The 20,093-nt window shown below is 41.3% G+C and overlaps 1 protein-coding gene across 3 annotated transcripts in view; it reads left to right on the top strand.

Moving 5' to 3' along the window:
• The first annotated feature begins 1,392 nt into the window (after positions 1 to 1,392).
• The window catches only part of ell (elongation factor RNA polymerase II), a 41,571-nt gene continuing 22,870 nt past the window's right edge, over positions 1,393 to 20,093 (top strand). The window contains exons 1-2 of one of the 3 annotated variants that reach the window (XM_026947241.3): positions 1,398 to 1,597; positions 15,165 to 15,209. In XM_026947241.3, the coding sequence (XP_026803042.3) occupies positions 1,463 to 1,597; positions 15,165 to 15,209 (180 nt within the window). In that variant the 5' untranslated portion in view covers positions 1,398 to 1,462. Of the gene's footprint in view, positions 1,598 to 15,164; positions 15,210 to 20,093 lie in introns of all 3 variants that reach the window. The other 2 variants (XM_053238041.1, XM_053238040.1) reach the window with 2 other exon arrangements.

Below are 20,093 nucleotides of genomic sequence, written 5' to 3'. Positions count from 1 at the left end.
AAATGCAAAATCAAGGACTTCTTGGCTCTGCGTCACAGACCCACCTCGAGAACCACTGCCTAAGTGAATTTCTTTCTTTTCTTTTTTTTTTTAAATCATATGACAGTGAGTGGGGATCACTATCAACTAGTACCAAGGTTGTTATGATGATTATTTAGTTATCGTAGTTGTAAGCCTGGTTGTTTCCGCCTTACAGCCCTGAGGTCCTGGCGTTGATTCTCAGCTCAGGTTACTGTCTGTGTGGAGTTTCAGTGCATGTGCTTCCTGCGTTCATGTGGGTTTCCTCCAGGTTATTTGGTTTCCTCCCTCTTCCCAAACACATGCCAGTAAGTGGACTGGACAAAATAAATGGTCCCAGTGTGTAAATGACTGTATGAGTGTGTGTCCCATCCAGGTTTTATTCCCACCTCATGACTAGCTTTCCCGGAATAGGCTCCAGATCCACTGCAACCCTGACCAGGATAAAGCACTTACTGAAAGTGAGTTGTAAGTCTGATTGACTGCTCACTAGGAACTCAATTAAAAAAGTTAAAGCTAAAAAAAAACAAGTACAAATAATATTAAATTCACCTGTAATTTTAAATGTGCCTTAGGTAAAGTTTGTGGGATAAATGTCTCAGAGTTAAATGGGTGGATTTGAATAAGATTTGAATGATTTGTTTTACTCATTGAGCCCGCCCCTATTTCCGCCCATGTACACAAAGCTCCGCCCCCAAAACTTATGGCGGTTCAGCTGCAGTTAGCATGAGCAAAGACTGTCATGGCATCACCTTCAAGTGCACTGGGACATTATAGAGTTACAGCTCTGTAAACATGCAACTTCTCCTCATAATGATTAATGATTATAAAAAAGATGTGAAGGGGTGCTGGGGGCGTGGCTATAAAATGACTGACAGCAGGCCAATCCAAATATAAACACACATTCCGGGCCGGAAGGCAGGTTTCCAAACCGGGTGTTTTTTTGTCTGCTATAGAATACACTTGTTCTCAAACGATGGCTTAAACTATTTTTAATCATTTCTACATAATTTTCCACATTATTTATACTAGTAAGGAATGAAAAAATTGACTAAATTCACCTTTTATAAAAAGAAGAAGTGTTCATATGATGCACAGAGTCAGAGATGTATATCTGGATGAGTGGAAAGTAGAGGAATAAAAGAAAAAAGCTTGAATAAATGAAAATGATGATACATATTTGTCCTTAAAACTGAACCTGTGCTGTGATTATAAGGGAAATTGTTCAGTCCGGAAGGGTATCCTGTGTGTGTGTGTGTGTGTGTGTAAAGCCTGATCTGGAGAGGAGGATGTCTTGCCAGGAATTTCCCATCATCCTGGATGGGGGCGGCGCTAACCGAAGCCACGCCCACCGCGTAACGACCGCCTTATGAATATTCATGCGAAACGCACGAGAGGTCTGTCGCGTTTCCGAGAAGTGCGTGAGCGTGGAAATGGTAGCAAGATGGCGGCGCTGAAGGAGGAGCAGTGTTACGGACTGTCTTGTGGAAGAGTGAGCAATGGCAGCAATATCTCAGTCTTTCACGTTAAACTTACTGACAGTGCTGTGAGGGCGCTGGAAGACTATCAGAGCAGTAAGGTAACGGCTACCCTCCTGTTCCTGACGCTCCTCTCTGCCTGCTTTTTGTTAGCGGAGTAAATACTGTTTCCTGCTGCAGTACCTTCCAGCTTTTTATTAGGGCTAACGTTAGCCTAGCTAGAGAGGGTAGCTATGATTATCCGTCAGCCAGCTCCAGGCTCTTAGCAAGCGACAGGTATCTGCTGACAGAAGACTAATTAACAATAGCAGCTCGGCAGCTAACCAGCTTTACTTAGCAGGAGGACGGTGTGGGTGTTTAACCGACCACTGAACTTATTACCAAGAATATGAACATGAGGGAAAAGCAGAAAAGACACTCACAATCAGCACAACCCAAACTGTAAATGCTAAAAATGTGAGCTAGTTTGTTAGTTAGCAAGCTAACATATATGGAAGCGAGCAGGTCTGAAGTTTTTAGCTTGACCTCACTCCTGATCTTGTGGCATGGTCTCTGAGCTTCAGTCTTTAAAACCTGACAAAAACAAGCTGTTTCCCTAAGCTCAGGAAACTTCCCTGATGGATGGATTTATGGCTTGGCCTGCTTCTTTCTGTGGCAGTGTGAAAGTGTTTTTTAGCCACATATTTATTACAGGACTTATAAAATACCCTTTAACACAAACTAGTCAAGGCTGTGAAACAAGGCATGTGCTGTTATTCAGTAATGTGGCAAATTACAATATTTCAAATCCACCATTTTTAAATTACAGTAAGAAGAAAGCTATAGAAAAAGACATCTAGCCACTAAAGAGTCATTAGGTGTTTTTGTTTCTGTTCTAAAGAGATCCTAATGAACCGTGTTTTAGTTGATAAACACTGTTTTACTGTTTATATGGAGTTTTATTAAAATCTTGGTCTTTTTGAAAGCTTCCTAATGAGCCATAGGTATGTGCTGTGGCTTTGGTTAATTAAGACAGGCCTCCTAATGCCATATTCAGTGGACAGGTTATGTGAAGCGTAGATTAAGCACATGACATCATGAGATGGTGACATGAACGTGTAAGTGAACGTATTTTTAGTCCACCAGAGGAGTGCATGGAAATGTTTACCTCCCGGTTTACAGAAAGCCCTGAGTTAGCAGTTCAGTGTGGTAAACCGTCAGGCCACTCAGTAGTTACTTCCCTGTAAAGCAATGCAGTAAAAACAACACATTATAATCTGGACTATTTTGTCAACTATTCAGGATTGTTCATCACAGTTATTCAGCTAATAACAAAACAAGTTTGTTCATGTTACCAATTTGTTTTTCTTTCTTTTCAATGTACATTATAAACCTTTCAGATGTATACGATCTTTGGATCAGAGCATAACACGTATCCCAAGAGTCGTATATCATTATAAATGTTTAAAGGATTAGTATAGCCAACAACATTTTCACAAATATTCCCTTTATAGTCGCAAAGTAGTTGTTTGCTTCTCTAGTTTTGTAGTTTGAGTGTAATGGCTGGTGGCGGTGGTTCTGTCCACACTACAGTTCACACGGCACCGACTGACGCCGACAATCACCAAGTTTTAAAAGTTGGACGTTGGATTTAGGATGTCGGGAAACACAACTCTCATGTTCACACAGACAGACTGGTTTAAAAAGGGACGATACTTTTATCTCAGTCAAAATTGTACTATTACAAGTGTCTTTCTGTGACATTCTTCGCCTGAACAGACGACGAGTGAAACGCAAGAGGTTATCGTTTATCGAAAAACAGTTTGCTTGCAGGCCAGTGTGTGAAACTGAAACACCACTGAGAACAAACACTACACTTTAAGTTTAAGTTAAGAGTAACCAGGTTAACATTAATGTCAAGCAAGTTTATTTGTCATATTAATAGTATATTATTATTGAAGTTTTGAGGTAAACCTTCAAGTGACTGAACTGATACCCCAAGGGCTGTGGCAGTCGACCTGATCGCATTCTCCCTTGCGTTGCGGTTGCTATACATGGCTACATCCACACCATACAGCTCCGGCCTCTTTTCCCGGAGATCCACTAACTCCTTTTCTTTCTAGATTCGTCCAGAAATCTGCCATTTTACCCACAACAACGATTTCGCACACCTAACACCTAGCGCACAGGCTTTCGTTTCTGTGGAGTTTTCAGGGACGCTTGCATCATCGTCACGGCAACGGTTCATGCCCAGGTCAGATTACGTCAGAGTTTGTTGGAAAATCCTACCGCACTGCTCAGACATTCCACGACCTGACAAACGCTGATTGAACATGTTCAGTCGGTGAAAACAAATGCTGATCAACGCCAACAGACACCTACAGGGTTAACATACTGATCTGACAAAACTCGACAGACGTGTCGGTCGGCGTCGGTCGGCGTCGGTCGGCGCAGTGTGAACTAGGCTTAATACATTTAAAATCACTGAATGATGCCACAGAAATGATAGAAATCTTGCGTTCTGTGCATATGCGTACTGTACAGGTTCTGCTGTTTCTGTGATTTGATCAGATGCATTTCAGCAAAAGTGCAGTTTTTGACTATTTTTGGATGAAATTTTCAGCATCTCAAATACAGTTAACAAATATATATACTTGTTTAACGTTAGCTGAGTCACATACACTGAGAGATTTAATTTCATATTCTTGAATTCAAAACATTGTCTGTTTACCCTGACAGAAAGCGAGGACACCTTCATGAGTTCAGCTCAAGAGCATGTGAGATAGGGGAAGTAGGCGGTGCTTCCTGGTTCATTTCAGAGAGTTTAAAACACCTGTGCAGATCATTCCAGATTAATATGTAGATACGCTTGTCTTCTGTTTTATTGGGGAGAAAAAGACGGCTCTTTCCATGAAATGGCATGTTGTTTGTCAGGGCGACTTCACTGTAAAAGAATCTCTGCTGCTGTTCACCACAGAGCACATGCAGTTTATATAGCTGTATTTAAAGTTTATAATGAGCTTAGTCACAGCTAATAACTTCCTGTTACATTTATGTATAGTCCTGACTTCAGTTTTGCAGGATTCCTGAACTTGTTAACAGGTAGTCAATTTAAAAAACTGTCTAAATACTAATGCTAGCAACAAGCAGCTACAGCCGACTCGTAACCAGTTTCTGGTATTTTCTGCTGTAATAATGTAACATGTACGTGACATGTGCTATGTATGTCTGGCCAAACCATCTCATAAGCCCAATTCCCACATCCACACAGCACAAAGACAGCATATTCAAGTGAGAGATGTGGTTCTGTTTCATGGCTTCTAAACACCAGGTGCAGTGTCTAACACCTTGATATCATCTCGGGTGCATGTGCACACATGCTGAGACCTTCAGTTTTGAAGTGACCGTGACATAGCATTTGCTATAAATACCTTCATGCCACATCACTTCTTTTCCTCAGCTTGTGAGCTTACATTCGGTGGTGTCTGAGGTAGCGTGCTGTTGTTGTTGTCTTGGTGTTTTTCAGTGGCTTGCTCTGGGTCATGGGATAAGAGCATGTGTCCTTCCATTTGCCTCTCATACTCTTGAGCTATTGACGTTAACAGAGCCAGAGTATGTGTGCTGCTGACCCCATACCCGTTAAGCTACTCAATCCATCACTCTGGATCATGGGATAGGTGGATAAGTGCGTGTGTGTCCCTCCATTTCCCTCACACCCGTTATCAACAGTTATCAACACTAACAGGCTTGGAGCGTGTGTGTCCATGCATTGTCCTTACTCCACAGACTGCATCCTCACAGCGCTGCTAGAACCTCACTATGGATTACATGATGGGAGGTTGCGTACCCCACCGTTTACCTCGCACCCACTGCCGCAACCAGCGCTTATAGGGCCAGAGGCCCATCTGCTTCCCCACCAAGTCATTCATTGGGTGCTACAGTTTTGCTCTGGTTCCATGTTCATTACTCTTCTGCCACCATCCACAACCCAGCAAACTTGCATCCCCTCCACTCGTCTCACACTGTTGTGCATTTGCAGTTGGTGTAGTCTTGCGTACTGTTATGTGTTGCACCATGGTCCTGGAGAAACATTTTTTTCCATTGTATACAGACTGCATAGAGGAATGGCAATAAAAACCCACTTGACTTACTCTGTGCTAACAGTTATTCACAGCCTCCTCTGGGCTGGCAGGCCTGTGGCTACCTGGAGGTCCTGCATGGCCCAATGCAGTTGCTGTAGCCATGCTAGCCTACTTGAGCCTACTGCAACATGGTGCAGTCAGCACTCACAGAGTCGGAGCTTGTGTTCCCCTCCATCCCCTCCAAATCTCCTGGAGCTCAAGGACGGGCACCATGTGCCTACTGCCTCGGTATCAACCTAATCAGACCAGCAATCAATCCAGGAAATGTTTTAGGTTCTCTTGGAGCATATGGATGGCATGACATCAGACATAACTTGGTTAAAATTGCTAATTTTAGGACCGAAGCCGCACGTTATGGTTCATGTCCTTCAGCAGGGCATTCATGATTGCTCAGGATACAAGCCTCCTCCCCCCATACAGATCACAAACCAACATTATCGCTCAGCTCCAGACCTGATAGAGTTCAGCGTAGGCTCAAGACCACTGTGCCGGCCACCCTTAAAATAATACATGCTCTTCTGCTCACAGACCAAAGCTGAATCTGATGTACCTCAATACAAGGATTATGTCAGTATCTATGTAGCAGGTCTTAGTGGCCATCAGCTGAGGCCCTGTGGTACAACCCTTGTGTAGTATATCGGACACCTTCAGAATTGGCCTGAACCACATTTCTGGTAGTTTCACCAAACAAAGCGTTATGCTCTGAGGTACGCTGCCCCAGTGCCAAGCGCAGATACTCTAAGAACTTGCTAGCTAAAGCTTATGATTTTGCCATTCATCTGACATGCATGGATAATTCTTTGGTTACTTTACAGTTAACGATGGAGTGGTTTGCTCCACATGGTGTTGTGCCTTAAACAATAACATAACACATTCATGTCATCACAGTTCCTACTGCTGTCTGACATGCACCTAAAATGTATGAGCGTGTCTCACTTACCAGTTTAATTGTTCTCATCCCTCTGAAATTTATTTCTGGTTACGCCACTGCCAGCACAACCCGAGGGGATTCTGAACCGTTTTAGACGTGAGTGTGACTTACATCAAGTGCAGCACACAAGCGTTGATTTATAACCTAAGTTTCAGACCGTGGTCAAGCCAGCCACTGTAGAAACCGAGTGCACGTATATGCTGCGGTTTACAGTAACTACCTTCGGGGGGCTAGGCTACAGATCTGCTGTGAATTCTGGATAGTGTCAGTATTATTTTTTGCAAGTTCACAAGGGCCAAGTAAAAAGAGACGACGGGCCTTGTGTTTGACGTGTGCCGTAACCGTTCCTCCTGATTAGCTTAACTTTTAGGACTATTAAGTATGCATGCTTCGAGGCAGTTCCACTCTCAAACTTCGCGCTCTGTATGCTGCTACCTCTGGTGCTGCTGCGTAGTGTGTAAGAAGAGGTGGAATCCTGTTATCCCTCCTAACTGCCTGTAACCACAACCATCTTCTCTTTTCTTGTCTGATTCGATATTATGTGGTAAAATTGAATGTGTTTATGAACACTTTAATGATTCTGCAGTGCAACACAGCATTTTAGAAAACAAATTCTGACTTGCTGTTAAAAATCACTATAGACTCCCGTAAGTTTTTGCAACCAGGAGGTGCAGCTGATGAGTCACATGTCTCTCTCTATCAGACTATCACTCTATCTCGTGTCTATAGTATCAAACTCTGCGCTGGTGTACTGTGTACGTGTATCCATTTATATAAATAACTCTGCCATGTCAGGATCACACAATCAGGTCTATTTAAATTCCCCAACAATGCAGTGTGATTTCGGGAATGGTACACAGCACTAAACTGGTGGCTGTAAAGGTCTTACTCGTTGGCAACATTGGAGGGAAAAAGCCTATAAATATTTAAAAAAATAAATAAAATGCAGTCATCCTATCATGCCCCCTAACTGTCGTAGATTGACGATATCACCTGTGGCTTTGAAGGGGGCGTGGCCAGATGTACATAACATTTGTCACGTGCACGTTACGTTATTACAGTGGAAAAAAAATACTGGAAGATGGTTGCGAGTCAGCTGTAGCTGCAATCATTAGCATTAGTCCGGAGTGTAAATAAACGTAAGCTCATTATAAAGTAGGTGAAATGGAAACACACATTATGAGATACTACACAGTATATATGTGTTGCTCTTAAAGCTGTAGACACCAGACAGATATTTAAATCATCTGACTTATCAATCGTTGCATGACTAGAATGATTCTTTTGGATTAGAGCAGTGGCCAAGTCATGTCTTGAATGCCCTGGTGCTGGTTCAGAGAACTGGCTTTTTGACTTCTGTCATCGTTCACATGCTGGCTTGCATATCTTATGTACATCTAGAGGATGGAAAGCAACTAGATGGAATGTCAGAGCCAAAACTTCCCTGTCTGTCTGGATTCCAAGTCGAACTGCAAAATGTTTAGTGACTACATACACAGCGATGTTAAACACACTGACAAGCACTTTTTCTCTTTAAAACGTTTTGCTGTTGTGACTGTTGTCATGAGCTGTGTCTAATATGGAAAACCCTCACAGACATTCAAAAGTATTTATTAATCTAGAAAATTCAGAAGTCTGTTACTCAAAGTAGATGAAAGTAATATAGATGAAAATAATCTGTTTACTTAAACCGTGCTTGCATTGTCTCTGCTCTACAGTAGCACATATGGTGAGAGACAGCCTTAGGAAGTATTTTACTACATGGGTGATATAATTATCAATATAAATAAAATATAAATTTCAAATGGAACTATACAATATGTTGTTACACCCCTAGGATTTATTTAGGTCTAATGTAAGTTTAATGGCCCCTGCCTCCCTCATTCGCCTCGACTGTGTTATTGAATTAGGTGATGGTGTAGTGCTGGGGTGTTTCATCTGCTCTGTTGTTAAAGAGTAAATTTTAAGAGCAGTTTAACCCTGTGAAATTGAATCGCTTGTTTATCACCAATCTGACCGTTTTGTGATGCATTAAGTGTCAAGCTAAAAAAGAAGTGCAACCTGTAACCTCACTCTGGCTGATCGATGCGTTCTGAATTTTACTCCAGCGTTTGTCTCTGAATTATAGCCGTTTCTTTTTCTGTATGGCCTCGTGCAGCCGACAGTGAGCGGTGGTCAGAAGCCACCCTCTATCCCAAGGTTAGCACTCTGCCAGCGTGGTGTGGAACATTCTGGGCTCCAGGCCCAAATAATAGTGACATGTCAGCAACCCATTCAAATGACCAGACTGAATATTACAGTGTCTAGGGTGAGACAAGCGAAGTCGGGCCCTAATTTTTAACATTGCTGGATGTCCCCAGTTTATAGTAAAATGCTTGATACATGAATGAACTTCTAGATCTGTTTACTGATAAAACAGGAATTACTAGTTTCAGACAGTATGTACATGTGGTTCTATGTTTTAACACTTGGACACGCATGTGTGCCCACGCATGCCAAGGCCTTACCACAGAATCATATGGTGACATACTATTTTGCTATGACATACCCTCATTAACAGGTGAAGCCTTCTCGTCAGGTCAGCACTAGTGCAGAGTGACGGGGAACCCTGGCACTAATCCAGTGTGTGTAGAACCACAGTTGCACTATATGGCTGAAAGTTTGTGGACAGCTGACCATCACACCCATATGTACTTTGCTGAAGATCTCATTCCATATTTATTCCCTTTGCTGTTATAATAAGCTCCACTCTTCTGGGAAGCTTTCCACTAGATGTTGGAGCGTGGCTGTGGGGATTTGTGTTCATTCAGCTACAAGAGCATTAGTGAGGTCAGGCGCTGATGTTGGGATGTCGAGGAGGTCTGGGGTTCAGTCTGTGTTCCAGTTCATCCTAAAGGTGTTCAGTGGGGTTGAGGTCAGGGCTCTGTGCAGGACACTCGAGTTCTTCCACTCCAACCTTCACACACCATGTCTTCATGGAGCTCGCTTTGTGCACAGGGGGATTGTCATGCTGGAACAGGTTTCAGCCTCTTAGTTCCAGTGAAGGGAAACTGTAATGTTACAGCACATAAAGATATTCTATATAATTGTGTGCTTCAGACATTGTGGCAAGAGTTTGGGGAAGAACCACATATATCAGGTGTCCACGAACTGCTCTTTGGTGAACTTTCGAGTTATAACTCATACTAGTGTTACCTGTCATGCTCAGTTGTCGGGGGGCTCCAGTGCCGGAGTGATATCAGTTTTCTGCCACTCTGGGTAATTTCCATATTTTTGGGTCTTTTCCCTTCACAGTGATGAGTCAGGTGAGGTTACTACTGAATGAGTATCAGTTATTCCAGTTGGTTTTACACTGGGCAAAAACAAAAATGGCAAAATATTAAGCTTTTAATGGTCTTAAAAACAAATCACTGGTCAGGAAATTAGCAAGAATGAAACAAATTGATAAAGGAACTTGGTATGGGGAGCTTTTCTCTTTGATTTCTTTAAATGTGGCCCTTGATGGGCTGCATCAGGTGCAGTAGATAACCAAATAATGACTAATCTTTTAAGGAAAAAAAAATCCCAGAAGATATTTTTGGAAAATTTTGTACACCCAGTCATGTGTTTGAATTTTACATCAAACAGTTTAATCATTATCATGATTTTACCTTTGCGTACAAGAAGACCATATTAGTGAATTTCCCTGTTTCTAGTTTTTCCCCGAGCAAACGGTTCACTGCTGCAAAAGGAAACCAGCGAGCTCTCAGGAGGAGCTCTCAGGAGTGCATTTGTTTCATTCTTGCTAATTTTCTGACCAATGATTTGTTGTTAAGAAAATTAAAAGCTTAATATTTGCCATTTTGGTCTTGCCTCCTTTTTTTTTTTTTTTTTTCTGCCCAGGAGTGTACTTCTGCAGACAACGCCCATCTTAAAACTACAATACCCATAATGCAGTGCACATATAAACATTAAGGCTTTATTCTTTAATGCTAGCGTGCAGATGCAGTGATGCGGAGCTTCTGTGCAAAATGTGCGATGGTTGGCAGGTCTGGTAATAAAATATAATCAGCACTGAACTGTCTTGACAATATAATATTGTGTAGGGACGATAATATTGTTATATTGCACAAGCCTAGCAAGTAGCTTGGCCACATACACTACGAGGCTAGACAGGAACTTGCCAGTGTTCAGCAGCTCCAGTTGGTTGTTCTGGTTTCTGTTTCTGAAACCTACGTTCTTCTCCGTAGGGCTTCTTTGACTGTGAGTACATTGGGTAGGTTTCACAGGATTGGTTGCACATGTTTGGCAGAATGGATTGTGCCAGCCATGCCTGCCTCCATCTACAAACCAAATGAAGAGCCATTCTGCATGCTGGATTACGTGTCCCACTGCCACGAGGCAGGTTTCAGTCAGTTCATACTTGCAGATTGGAGAAATTGCTCTAGTCTGAGCAGCAGATTTGCTAGTGATGTGCTGATGCATGCCACGAGAAAGGCAATGAGTGAGCTGTACATCTGAAATGTAACGCTTCATCCGATGAAGCCACCAGTGACGTGCTGTGAATGTCAGCGGCTGATATGCAGCCCGGGCCAACATGCTTCCAATCCATCATGTTGGGTGAAGCCTGCGCTGGAGCCCTGGCACAGAAGCCCAGTGAAATCCTTTGTGGCTGAGTTGCACAGACCTGCATATTCTGTGCTATATGCTGCACACCAGCTTCTGGTCCAGTCTGCCACCATTTTGACAGTAGCTGTCCCAGAGGGTTTGGAACCTGCCCACATGCATGAAAGCTACAGTTACAGCATGCTCATAGAGAGGTTTTGATCACTTTCTTTGGCTTCGGAATCGGCATGTAATTCAGCTAGCTAGCGCACCTTGTTACATGTAGCTAAGGGGACGTCTGAAATGAAGAGATGGTCCTCGACTTCCAGAGAGCTTAGACAATGGCTGCACAAGTGCAAATCCTGCAGTATGACTTGTAATCACTCAGAGCCAGGTTTTCCTGAACTGAAATGTTTCCCTTATTCAAAAATAAATATTTCAGAAGAGCAGTACTCAATAAATTTGGCTGAATCTAGAATGATTAGCGCAGGTGTTTTAAAAATCTCTCATTAACTGAGACTGGCTGAAAGCCCCCACATCTTACATGCTTGTGGGGCGTCCTCACATTCTGCCACAGTATATGGAGAATATTTTGAATTCATTAATGTGAAATAAATCTATCAATGTATGTTTGATTTAGCTAACATTGGTTAACTATTTATTAGGGATGCTGCCATAAACGGGTCTTTCATTTTTAGCTGAAAGAAGGGGAAAAAAAGATGAAGATTTTGACCTAAAAGGTTAAATAAGCCTTCAACAAATGGTCAAATCTAACATCCTACAAATAAGGTTTTGAGCAGCAAAAAGGTTTTGTTTGCCGCTGCAGCGTCTCACGGGTTTCCCAGACTCCGACACACATTTTTGTTATTGTTTGCCATGTGTCCTTGTTACATCCCCACTGAGATTGGGCTGTGGCCTACAGGGAGAGCACAGGCTTAGTAACAAGCTGGATGTAAAAAAAAAAGCTGCGTAGGAGGAGCTGGAAGAGACTAAATAATACAGTTATTAATAGAGGTTATTATTCACCACATTAAAGATTAAGAGATCCTATAAACATGTATGTGGGGAGAACATCTTGTTTCTTGATTACGAGTACAGTTGAGGCCAAAAGGTTACATAACCCTAGGCTAAAGATATCTCATTTTTTACAACTCCTTTAAAATGTATGTTACTATACATTTCTTTTGGAGAGTCAATTAAGGCATCTAATTTATTCACATCAGCAGTAATTTTAAAACAGTCAATGAGAGACTTTAATTCACCATATCAGAATTTCAGGTCAAAGGTTTACATCCACCATGTTGACTGCCTCTCTAAACAGTCTGGAAGACTTCAGAAGTTGATGTAATGACATTTGAAAGGTTCTGATTGGCCAATTACCATAATTAGGAGATAATTGGGAGCACACCTGTGGCTCTAAAAGGGCCTACAATTAGTGACCTTTGATACCATGGGGAAAATCCAAGAAATTCAGCCAAGAACTCAGAAACAAAACTGTGGATGTCCACAAGTCCGGTTCCTAATTAGGAGCAATTGTTAGACAACTGAAGGTACCACGAGCATCTGTACAAACAATCGTATGCAAACATAAAAATCTTGGGATCCCAGGGACACAATTAACTCCCAGGGATGAACGTTGGAACATAGGGTTGAACATAGGGTTCACCTGAACCCTAAGACAGTAACAAACGACCTGGTGAAAGAGTTGGAGGTCAGGTACAGGTACGAAAATATGTACATCCACCATAGAGTCAGTCCTACATCGCCATGGCCTGAAAGGCTGTCACACAAGCCAGAAGCCCTTACTACAAGGCTGGCATAAAATTCCCAGACTGAAGATTGCAGGTGATCACCAGCCTTTTGGAGGTGTGTTCTCTGGTCAGATGAAACAAAAATGTAACTGTTTGGCCATAATGATCAGCGCTGTGTGTGGAGAGAAAGGAAGCATGGGGGTGGTAGCATCATGTTGTAGGGGTGTTTCGCTGGAAAAAGAACTGGTGCACTTCAGAAAATAGATAAAATCATGAGGAAGGAAGATTATCTAGAAATACTGAAACAAAAATCATAACAGATAACTAAACCAACCTGGGTGGAGAAACAGGTGGCACCAAAGAAATGAATATAAACTTCTAGGTTCTTCTTTGTGGGGCCATAACAATACAGCAGATCTTATTGTTTCCTTCGATACGAAGCTCTCGATTCAGTACATCAGCGGTTCCGTCAATATGTTCAGTGCTACATAATGAAGTAGGTTATTAATCATAAAATACCACTTGTATTATCTGAGGTGTAATAAAGTTAATCAAACCCACACTCCCTTCTCTGAAACATTAACTTTCTCTTAATCTTGACTGAGGGGAAGCTTCACGCTTCTCCTAACCATGCTGGTTTCCTTTAGCGAGTAGGCTATTTAATAGCATACCAATATACTAAATCCTAAATCCAGCAGCAAGCGGAAGCTGGAAGATTAACCCAAATCTTAGATTACCACAGAGTTCTGCTGTCTGGAGGCACTTCAGGTTCCTGATAAATTACAGTGCTTACAGCCAGTGAGTTGTGGACTGAAACATTAGTGTGCCAAATTCTGCAAATATACATACAGTACGCTGGTGCTAATACCGCAAAAATGTGGCTATATGGTACATGTACAATGAAGTCGCCACAGCGAACAGCGGAATGAGTAAAGCCCCATGACCCCCGTGTGAGTCACGCCACTGAACGCTTAGCCGTGTTAATTTTATTACGTTTTAATGCCCAGCTTTTGTTTTAATTACATGCTGCTAAGAGTCTAAATGGATCCCACAAACACTGTGTCATTATTTAGTTTCACTTATTGTATGTTTATAATGTTGAGTGTTTTAATCAGCTGTAAATGGAAACCTAAGGCACATATTCAATATACTTATTTTTGCTATATCGAAATTGTATCAGATTTGAGTTTTGTGTCTCGTTGTATCCCTACTACTTTGTATTTTATTCTAATCTAACTGATAGCTACTGTACTCCTGAGCAGAGGTGGTGCTCACTGTCTTACTTGGTTTGTCTAGACAGAGATAGAAATACTTATGTGAGGGAAAAGACTAGCCACGTAGATATCAGATATCAGAAAGCAGTTATCGAGGTAACTAAACCGAGCACAATAATGTGAGCATTGATTTCCTGAGAGAAACTGAAAATAAAGTGCCGCCATGCTGGCTTTAAAGATGGGAGTCCCCCCATCCTGGAAGCATCGCTGCGTTTGATTGGCCCAAATTGATCAGTAATGAAGCCTAATGCCTTGGTCAATATTTTATTTTGCTTTAATGGACTGTTAACACTTTATCATTTTTCATGGAGTGTGGACATGTCTATGAGGTCCTGCTCTGGCTAGTTTAGAGCTGGATCAGTGGCACACGCTGCCTCAAAGAGGCCAATCCTGAATTTTCAGACACTACTGCAGCTGTAAACTCTCCTGCAGACGTCACATCCTCCATCATTAAGCTAGGATTTTATAGGGAGTTTCCACCGTGTGGTGTTCTCAGGTAATCAGCGGTTTCAGCCGAGCCTCCAGCTTACCCACATGAGCGAATTATAAGATCTGTTGCATCCTTAAATAGTGTAACATGAGATATAGATTTATTATTTTGCACATTTATTGCACTGATTTATTTACGTTCGTCATTAACAGTGCAGCTAAATGTAATTTGTAGTCTGTGTGTGGCTGTGTTTTTGATGCATTCTTTTCTATCCTGTACAAATAAAACAGCCTAAAAATAGCAACATCCTTTAACTGTGGAGAACATGACTAGTTGCCTTTTGAATTACAGACTGACTATTGCAAGCCCTGTGTATGTGTCGCTCGCCTAGTTCTTTCTTTTCAGTCTAACTTGGCCCTCAGTTTTGACTTTACCTACTGCATGACACAAGAGTTCACACCTAGTTTTGATATTGGTTGAGTTTCCTCTGTTTTTTCAAGACAGGTTCTCACTGTCCCAAGCTTTTATCATGCTCCTAATATGACACGCAATTTACAATATTTCATGTCTTTCTCAGGGTCTGTCTGCTCAACCACTGATACGATTCACTGGAAATCAAGGGGTAAGTGTTCACATCCTCTCATAATAATTATTTACATTAGAAATTTACTAAACTAGAAATGTGGTAAAGCCTGAAACCTTGTTTTGCTTTGGAAGTCAGACATTACTATGTCACAGCCTCATTTTCATTATCAGGAATTCCCCTCATAGAAAGTTTCATCAAAGGGGAAAGGAAGCTGTTGACAGATTTGCAGAGTGTTGCCTCATTTACCGTAGTATAAAGACATGTTTGTGATGTGTTCTGTGTCACTGGACCAAGGGATAAATATCACATGTAATTAATTACTCTTGCTTTCTCATCGTTTTTTTATATCTGTCTGGTCCAGATCCATGTTTGCGTTATTATACAGTCATTTCGACAAAGTATTACAGAGAGAAGAAGAATGGATTTGTTCTTCCAGCCATGAAATACTTACCTGAGGGCCATTAGAATGAATTTTCTCTTAAACACAGTTGTTTTCTTCAACTTTAAAGTGTTGTGCAGAGACACCAGATATGAGGTAGTGTATCATCTCAGTGCTGCAGGTCAGTCAAACGTGCCTCAGCTGGATCCAGTGCTCATGTTCATGCCATTGACACATAGTGTAGGAACTGTTAGTGTTGCAGCATTGTTGTCTGGAAAGAGGCATTTCTTTTTTTGTTTTTCTAACTGGTTTTAAGAATAAAAACATTTCCACTTGTTCCACTCCAGAAGACTTGCTGTCAGTAATTGTGAGGCCTCCTATGCGTGTTTCATCACTGCGGTTTCATCACTGTGTGTTTGCCCTGAGTCACCTCCTGTGTGATTAGTTTGGCTCGTACTGGACCTGCTTCCAGTTGCTGCAACTTGCTGTCTTTGATAAGAAGTTTTTTGCTCAATCAGCTTTTTTTTTGTTTGTTTGTTTGTTGAATTGGTGCTTTCCTATTGGAATATTATAATCACATAGAGATTCTCTAAATATCTGTTCTATGGATTCTTGATAAATCTCTAAATACAATGTCCTCACCGCAGTATGAGCAGTATGAGCAGTATGAGCAGTATGAGCAGTATGGGCAGTATGAGCAGTATGAGCAGTATGAGCAGTATGAGCAGTATGGGCAGTATGAGCAGTATGGGCAGTATGAGCAGTATGGGCAGTATGAGCAGTATGAGCAGTATGGGCAGTATGAGCAGTATGGGCAGTATGAGCAGTATGGGCAGTATGAGCAGTATGAGCAGTATGAGCAGTATGGGCAGTCCCGGACGGCACAAACACTGCACGCTTAGATAAAAAAAAAAAGACTGAACTCATAGCAAAGAAAGGTTTAAATATCACTTCAGAGATCTGGAATTGGTACAAGTTTGAAAAGTCAAATGATCAAGTTTATGTAAAATATAATGCTGCATTCGGTAATTCGCTGGTCGGAATTACGTCATTTTTGACCTCGGCACATTCAGCAGATTAAATGGGAAAACTGAAGCCCCCATGTTCCTATTTTGTTATCAGCAAGCTAGGCAGCTAACTCACATGAGTGATGTATATTTTCTTTCTCAAACAGCAAACTGTATAGTCAGTGTTTTAGATTTAACAAACGAATATGGCTGTGTTGATTAATCTAAAGCTAATACTTGTATATACTTGTTGACTTGACGTCACTCTGTAAATGGGGAAGGATCTCTGACTTGAGAAGAACGCCCCGAGCTGACTTCTCAGTTGCAGTGCCATTTCATATCACGAAAGAAATGATCCCCATTTACTCTGTCGAGAACAAAGCATTCACTAAGTTGTGCAAAAATAATATCACCATCTATAGAAAATAGTGCAAAAATGTTTTTTTTTTTTTTTTTTTTTTTTTTTTTTAAAAATATCCTTTCTTTGAATATTCTTTATTTAAAAGAACAGATGGAGCTGTTACTATTTTTTGAACATTTACTTTTTCCAAAGTCTATTCTAATAAATAAAAACTTTATAAGTAAATAGCATAATTTTTCAATTGTATTATGTAAAAACAAAAAAACCCTGAAATTGTAATTGAGAATTGTTCATGAAGTTGAAGGAAAAAAAAAAATCTAGATTTTTCCGGCCCTAATACTTTTGTGTGAACGTTAGCGCTGTAGCACTCCGTTCGTCTGTACAGGTGAAGAGAAAACCACAACGCGTAGAGAATGCGCTTTCCCGTTTTCTCTTCCATGAAACACTATAATAATATCCTAGCGTTTGACTGAAAGATGCCTCTCATGTTGCACAGCATAGAGAGACCAACCATGTAAACTACGTTAGCTGCACAACAGAAACGAAGCCGGTCACAGTGAAGAGGTCTGCGTGGACGAAGTGAGCGAGGTTGTTGTGGCCAGGCTTTTGCTGTGTACCTTGTATTCCCAGGTCACCTTCTTGGTCTTTTGGGTGGATAATTAACCCAACCTTTTGTTAACCTCCACAGTAATGAGTGAACTGAATGTTATGTCAGTATCAAGGCTGGCTCTGAAGTCTGTTTTGTTTTAATGTGCAAACTATAGCAGATCTGCCAACTTTTATGTAGTTTGCACAGGATCTCTGCATATTAACATAGGAGTACACTCAAATATATGCAAAAACAGCAGTCTTCTTTTTCTTCCCAGTAAAAATGAAAGATGAGCCAGTTGACACATGAATCTGGAATCGACTGACAGTTGTGTAGGTGTTTTCAACTCTCCCATATTAACCAACACCCTGAAAACCCTGCCCCCCTTCTCCTCGTCTCGCATCAGTACTCGCTCATGTTTCCATTTTCCCACATGAAAGTTGCCCTGATGCGCCGCTCTCACTTTCTATCATAGTAAACCGAGAATGTTTACTATGTGCTATATATAATGTACTATATTATAATATGCTAAATATATAACGTACTATATTTATTAGGGACATCACCAAAAAAAGTTCGGACAAATATATGAAAATGGCATGACAAATAAAAAAATAACTCAGTTTGAACAGGCCTGCACTGAAAAAGTGTAAAAGCTAACACTTTCAAGATAATTTCCATGTTAATGATGATTGTGGTCAAAGTGATCAAAGATGCTGTTTGTTCTCCTGCACTGGTCAGTACAGACACATTCAAACCAAGTGGCCATGGCTGGAGCGGTAGAAACTGTGGTGTGCGTATACACAGGGCTTTACAGTAAGCACCAAGGAAGAGACAGCCTTTCCCCAACCGCTTACTGTGAAACCCCCTGTTTACACTCACCACAGTTTCTGGTAACGAGGAAACCTACCTCAAGCAACCACAGAAATCTGAATTACTCCAAGTGATATGAAATGAAAATCCCAGTGCAGTTGTGATAAGCTGAAAAGAGATGATGATCACTCCACGTGAGGTCAGATGTGTATGAGGCGAGAAGAAGCATGGTGAACAGTATCTGTATGACGATGGTATTTATTTTAAATACTAGGTCATATGAAGTGTCTATGATTCTCTCAGCATACATGCACACACACGTAACGCACATGGTATCTGGATTATATTCACCGTCCGAGGCCTACGCTTACCCCTATACCCTCTCACTGCTTCTTAATGCAGATTCATGTTTCAACACAGAAGTGTAAACCAACCTCTGACAGACCGCCTCAGTAGCTAGCAAGCCAGTTTAACAGCAGGGGTACAGAGGCTTCTGGAAAGTATTTCGACTCCTTCAGTTTTTGTATGCTTTCTTGTTAGAGATTTAATTTAAAAGAATTAAGCTGACTTTTTTGCTATCAGTCTACAGACAATAACCCATACACGACAAAGCAAAAACAAATCTCATTTAGATCAGACTCTTATTCAGTATTTTACAGAAGCATCTTTGGTAGCAGTTACAGCTTCGAGTCATTTCGGGTAAATCTCTGTAAGCATTGCACACCTGGATTTGGGCAGTTTCTCCCATTCTACAGATTCTCTGAAGCTCATTCAGATTTGATGGAGAGTGTCTCTGAACTGCCATCTTCATGTTTCTGTAAATATTCTTTGAAGCTCTGTTAGCATAGCCATTAGCTTATTGGTTACCTCCCTGACCAAGTTCCTTCTAGCCCAGGTACTGAGTTTGGCCATATGGCCAGCTCTAGGAAGCGTCCTGGTGGTTCCAAACGTCTTCCATTTCACACTGACGTAAGCCCATTGTGCTCCTGAGAACATTCAGAGCTTTAGAAATAGGTTTATACCCTCATCCAGTTCTCTGTCTCTACACAGTTGGATTGTGGAGGTCTGTGGAGAGTTCTCTGGACTTCATGGCTTGGTTTTTGCTTTGACCTGCACTGTGAATTGTGGCACTTTATACACACAGATGTGTGTCTTTCTAAAGCCAATGTCCAATCAGCTGAATTTGCCAGAGCTGGACTTCAGTCAGGTTCTAGAAACATCTTAAGATAATCAAAGCAAACAAATGCACCTGAACTTAAACTCAAGCAGCTTACTGTATATAATTTTTTATAGTTATTTGTGACCTTGTATTTCATTGCAATGATAATTTTTTTAAATGTTAATTGATTTGTGAGATAATCAGTTGAATGAGTTACAACCCAAAATTTCACTCTCCTGATCATCTTTATTTTTGCTTCGTCTTTGTGAGCTAATGATGCATTTTGTTCTTCAGTAGACGCACCCTTACTTATTGTCATTTTGGAAAAAGATTTTGTTTTGCTCAACATAAGACAGGAAAGGATTTCAGCTGAATTCTGTGTTTGTAAAGGGATATCACAATGTTCAATACAAAGTCCATGGCCTAGTAAGTAAGAGTGTCTACAGCAGCGAGGAGCTTTGAGCCTTTTGGCACAGAGCATGAAGCTGAAACACACATTATTTATAGTCGTCCACCTGCAGGCCACATGTGAAAGGAACCTTGGGTTAAAGGAGACTGATCTGAGAACACATCAGCACTGTGTGTTGTGTAAGTTTGTGTGTGTGGGTGGAG

This window comes from Pangasianodon hypophthalmus, chromosome 11 (assembly GCF_027358585.1).
Source record: "Pangasianodon hypophthalmus isolate fPanHyp1 chromosome 11, fPanHyp1.pri, whole genome shotgun sequence".
NCBI classification, from domain to species: domain Eukaryota; kingdom Metazoa; phylum Chordata; class Actinopteri; order Siluriformes; family Pangasiidae; genus Pangasianodon; species Pangasianodon hypophthalmus.
This window is presented reverse-complemented; position numbering and strand designations above follow the sequence as displayed.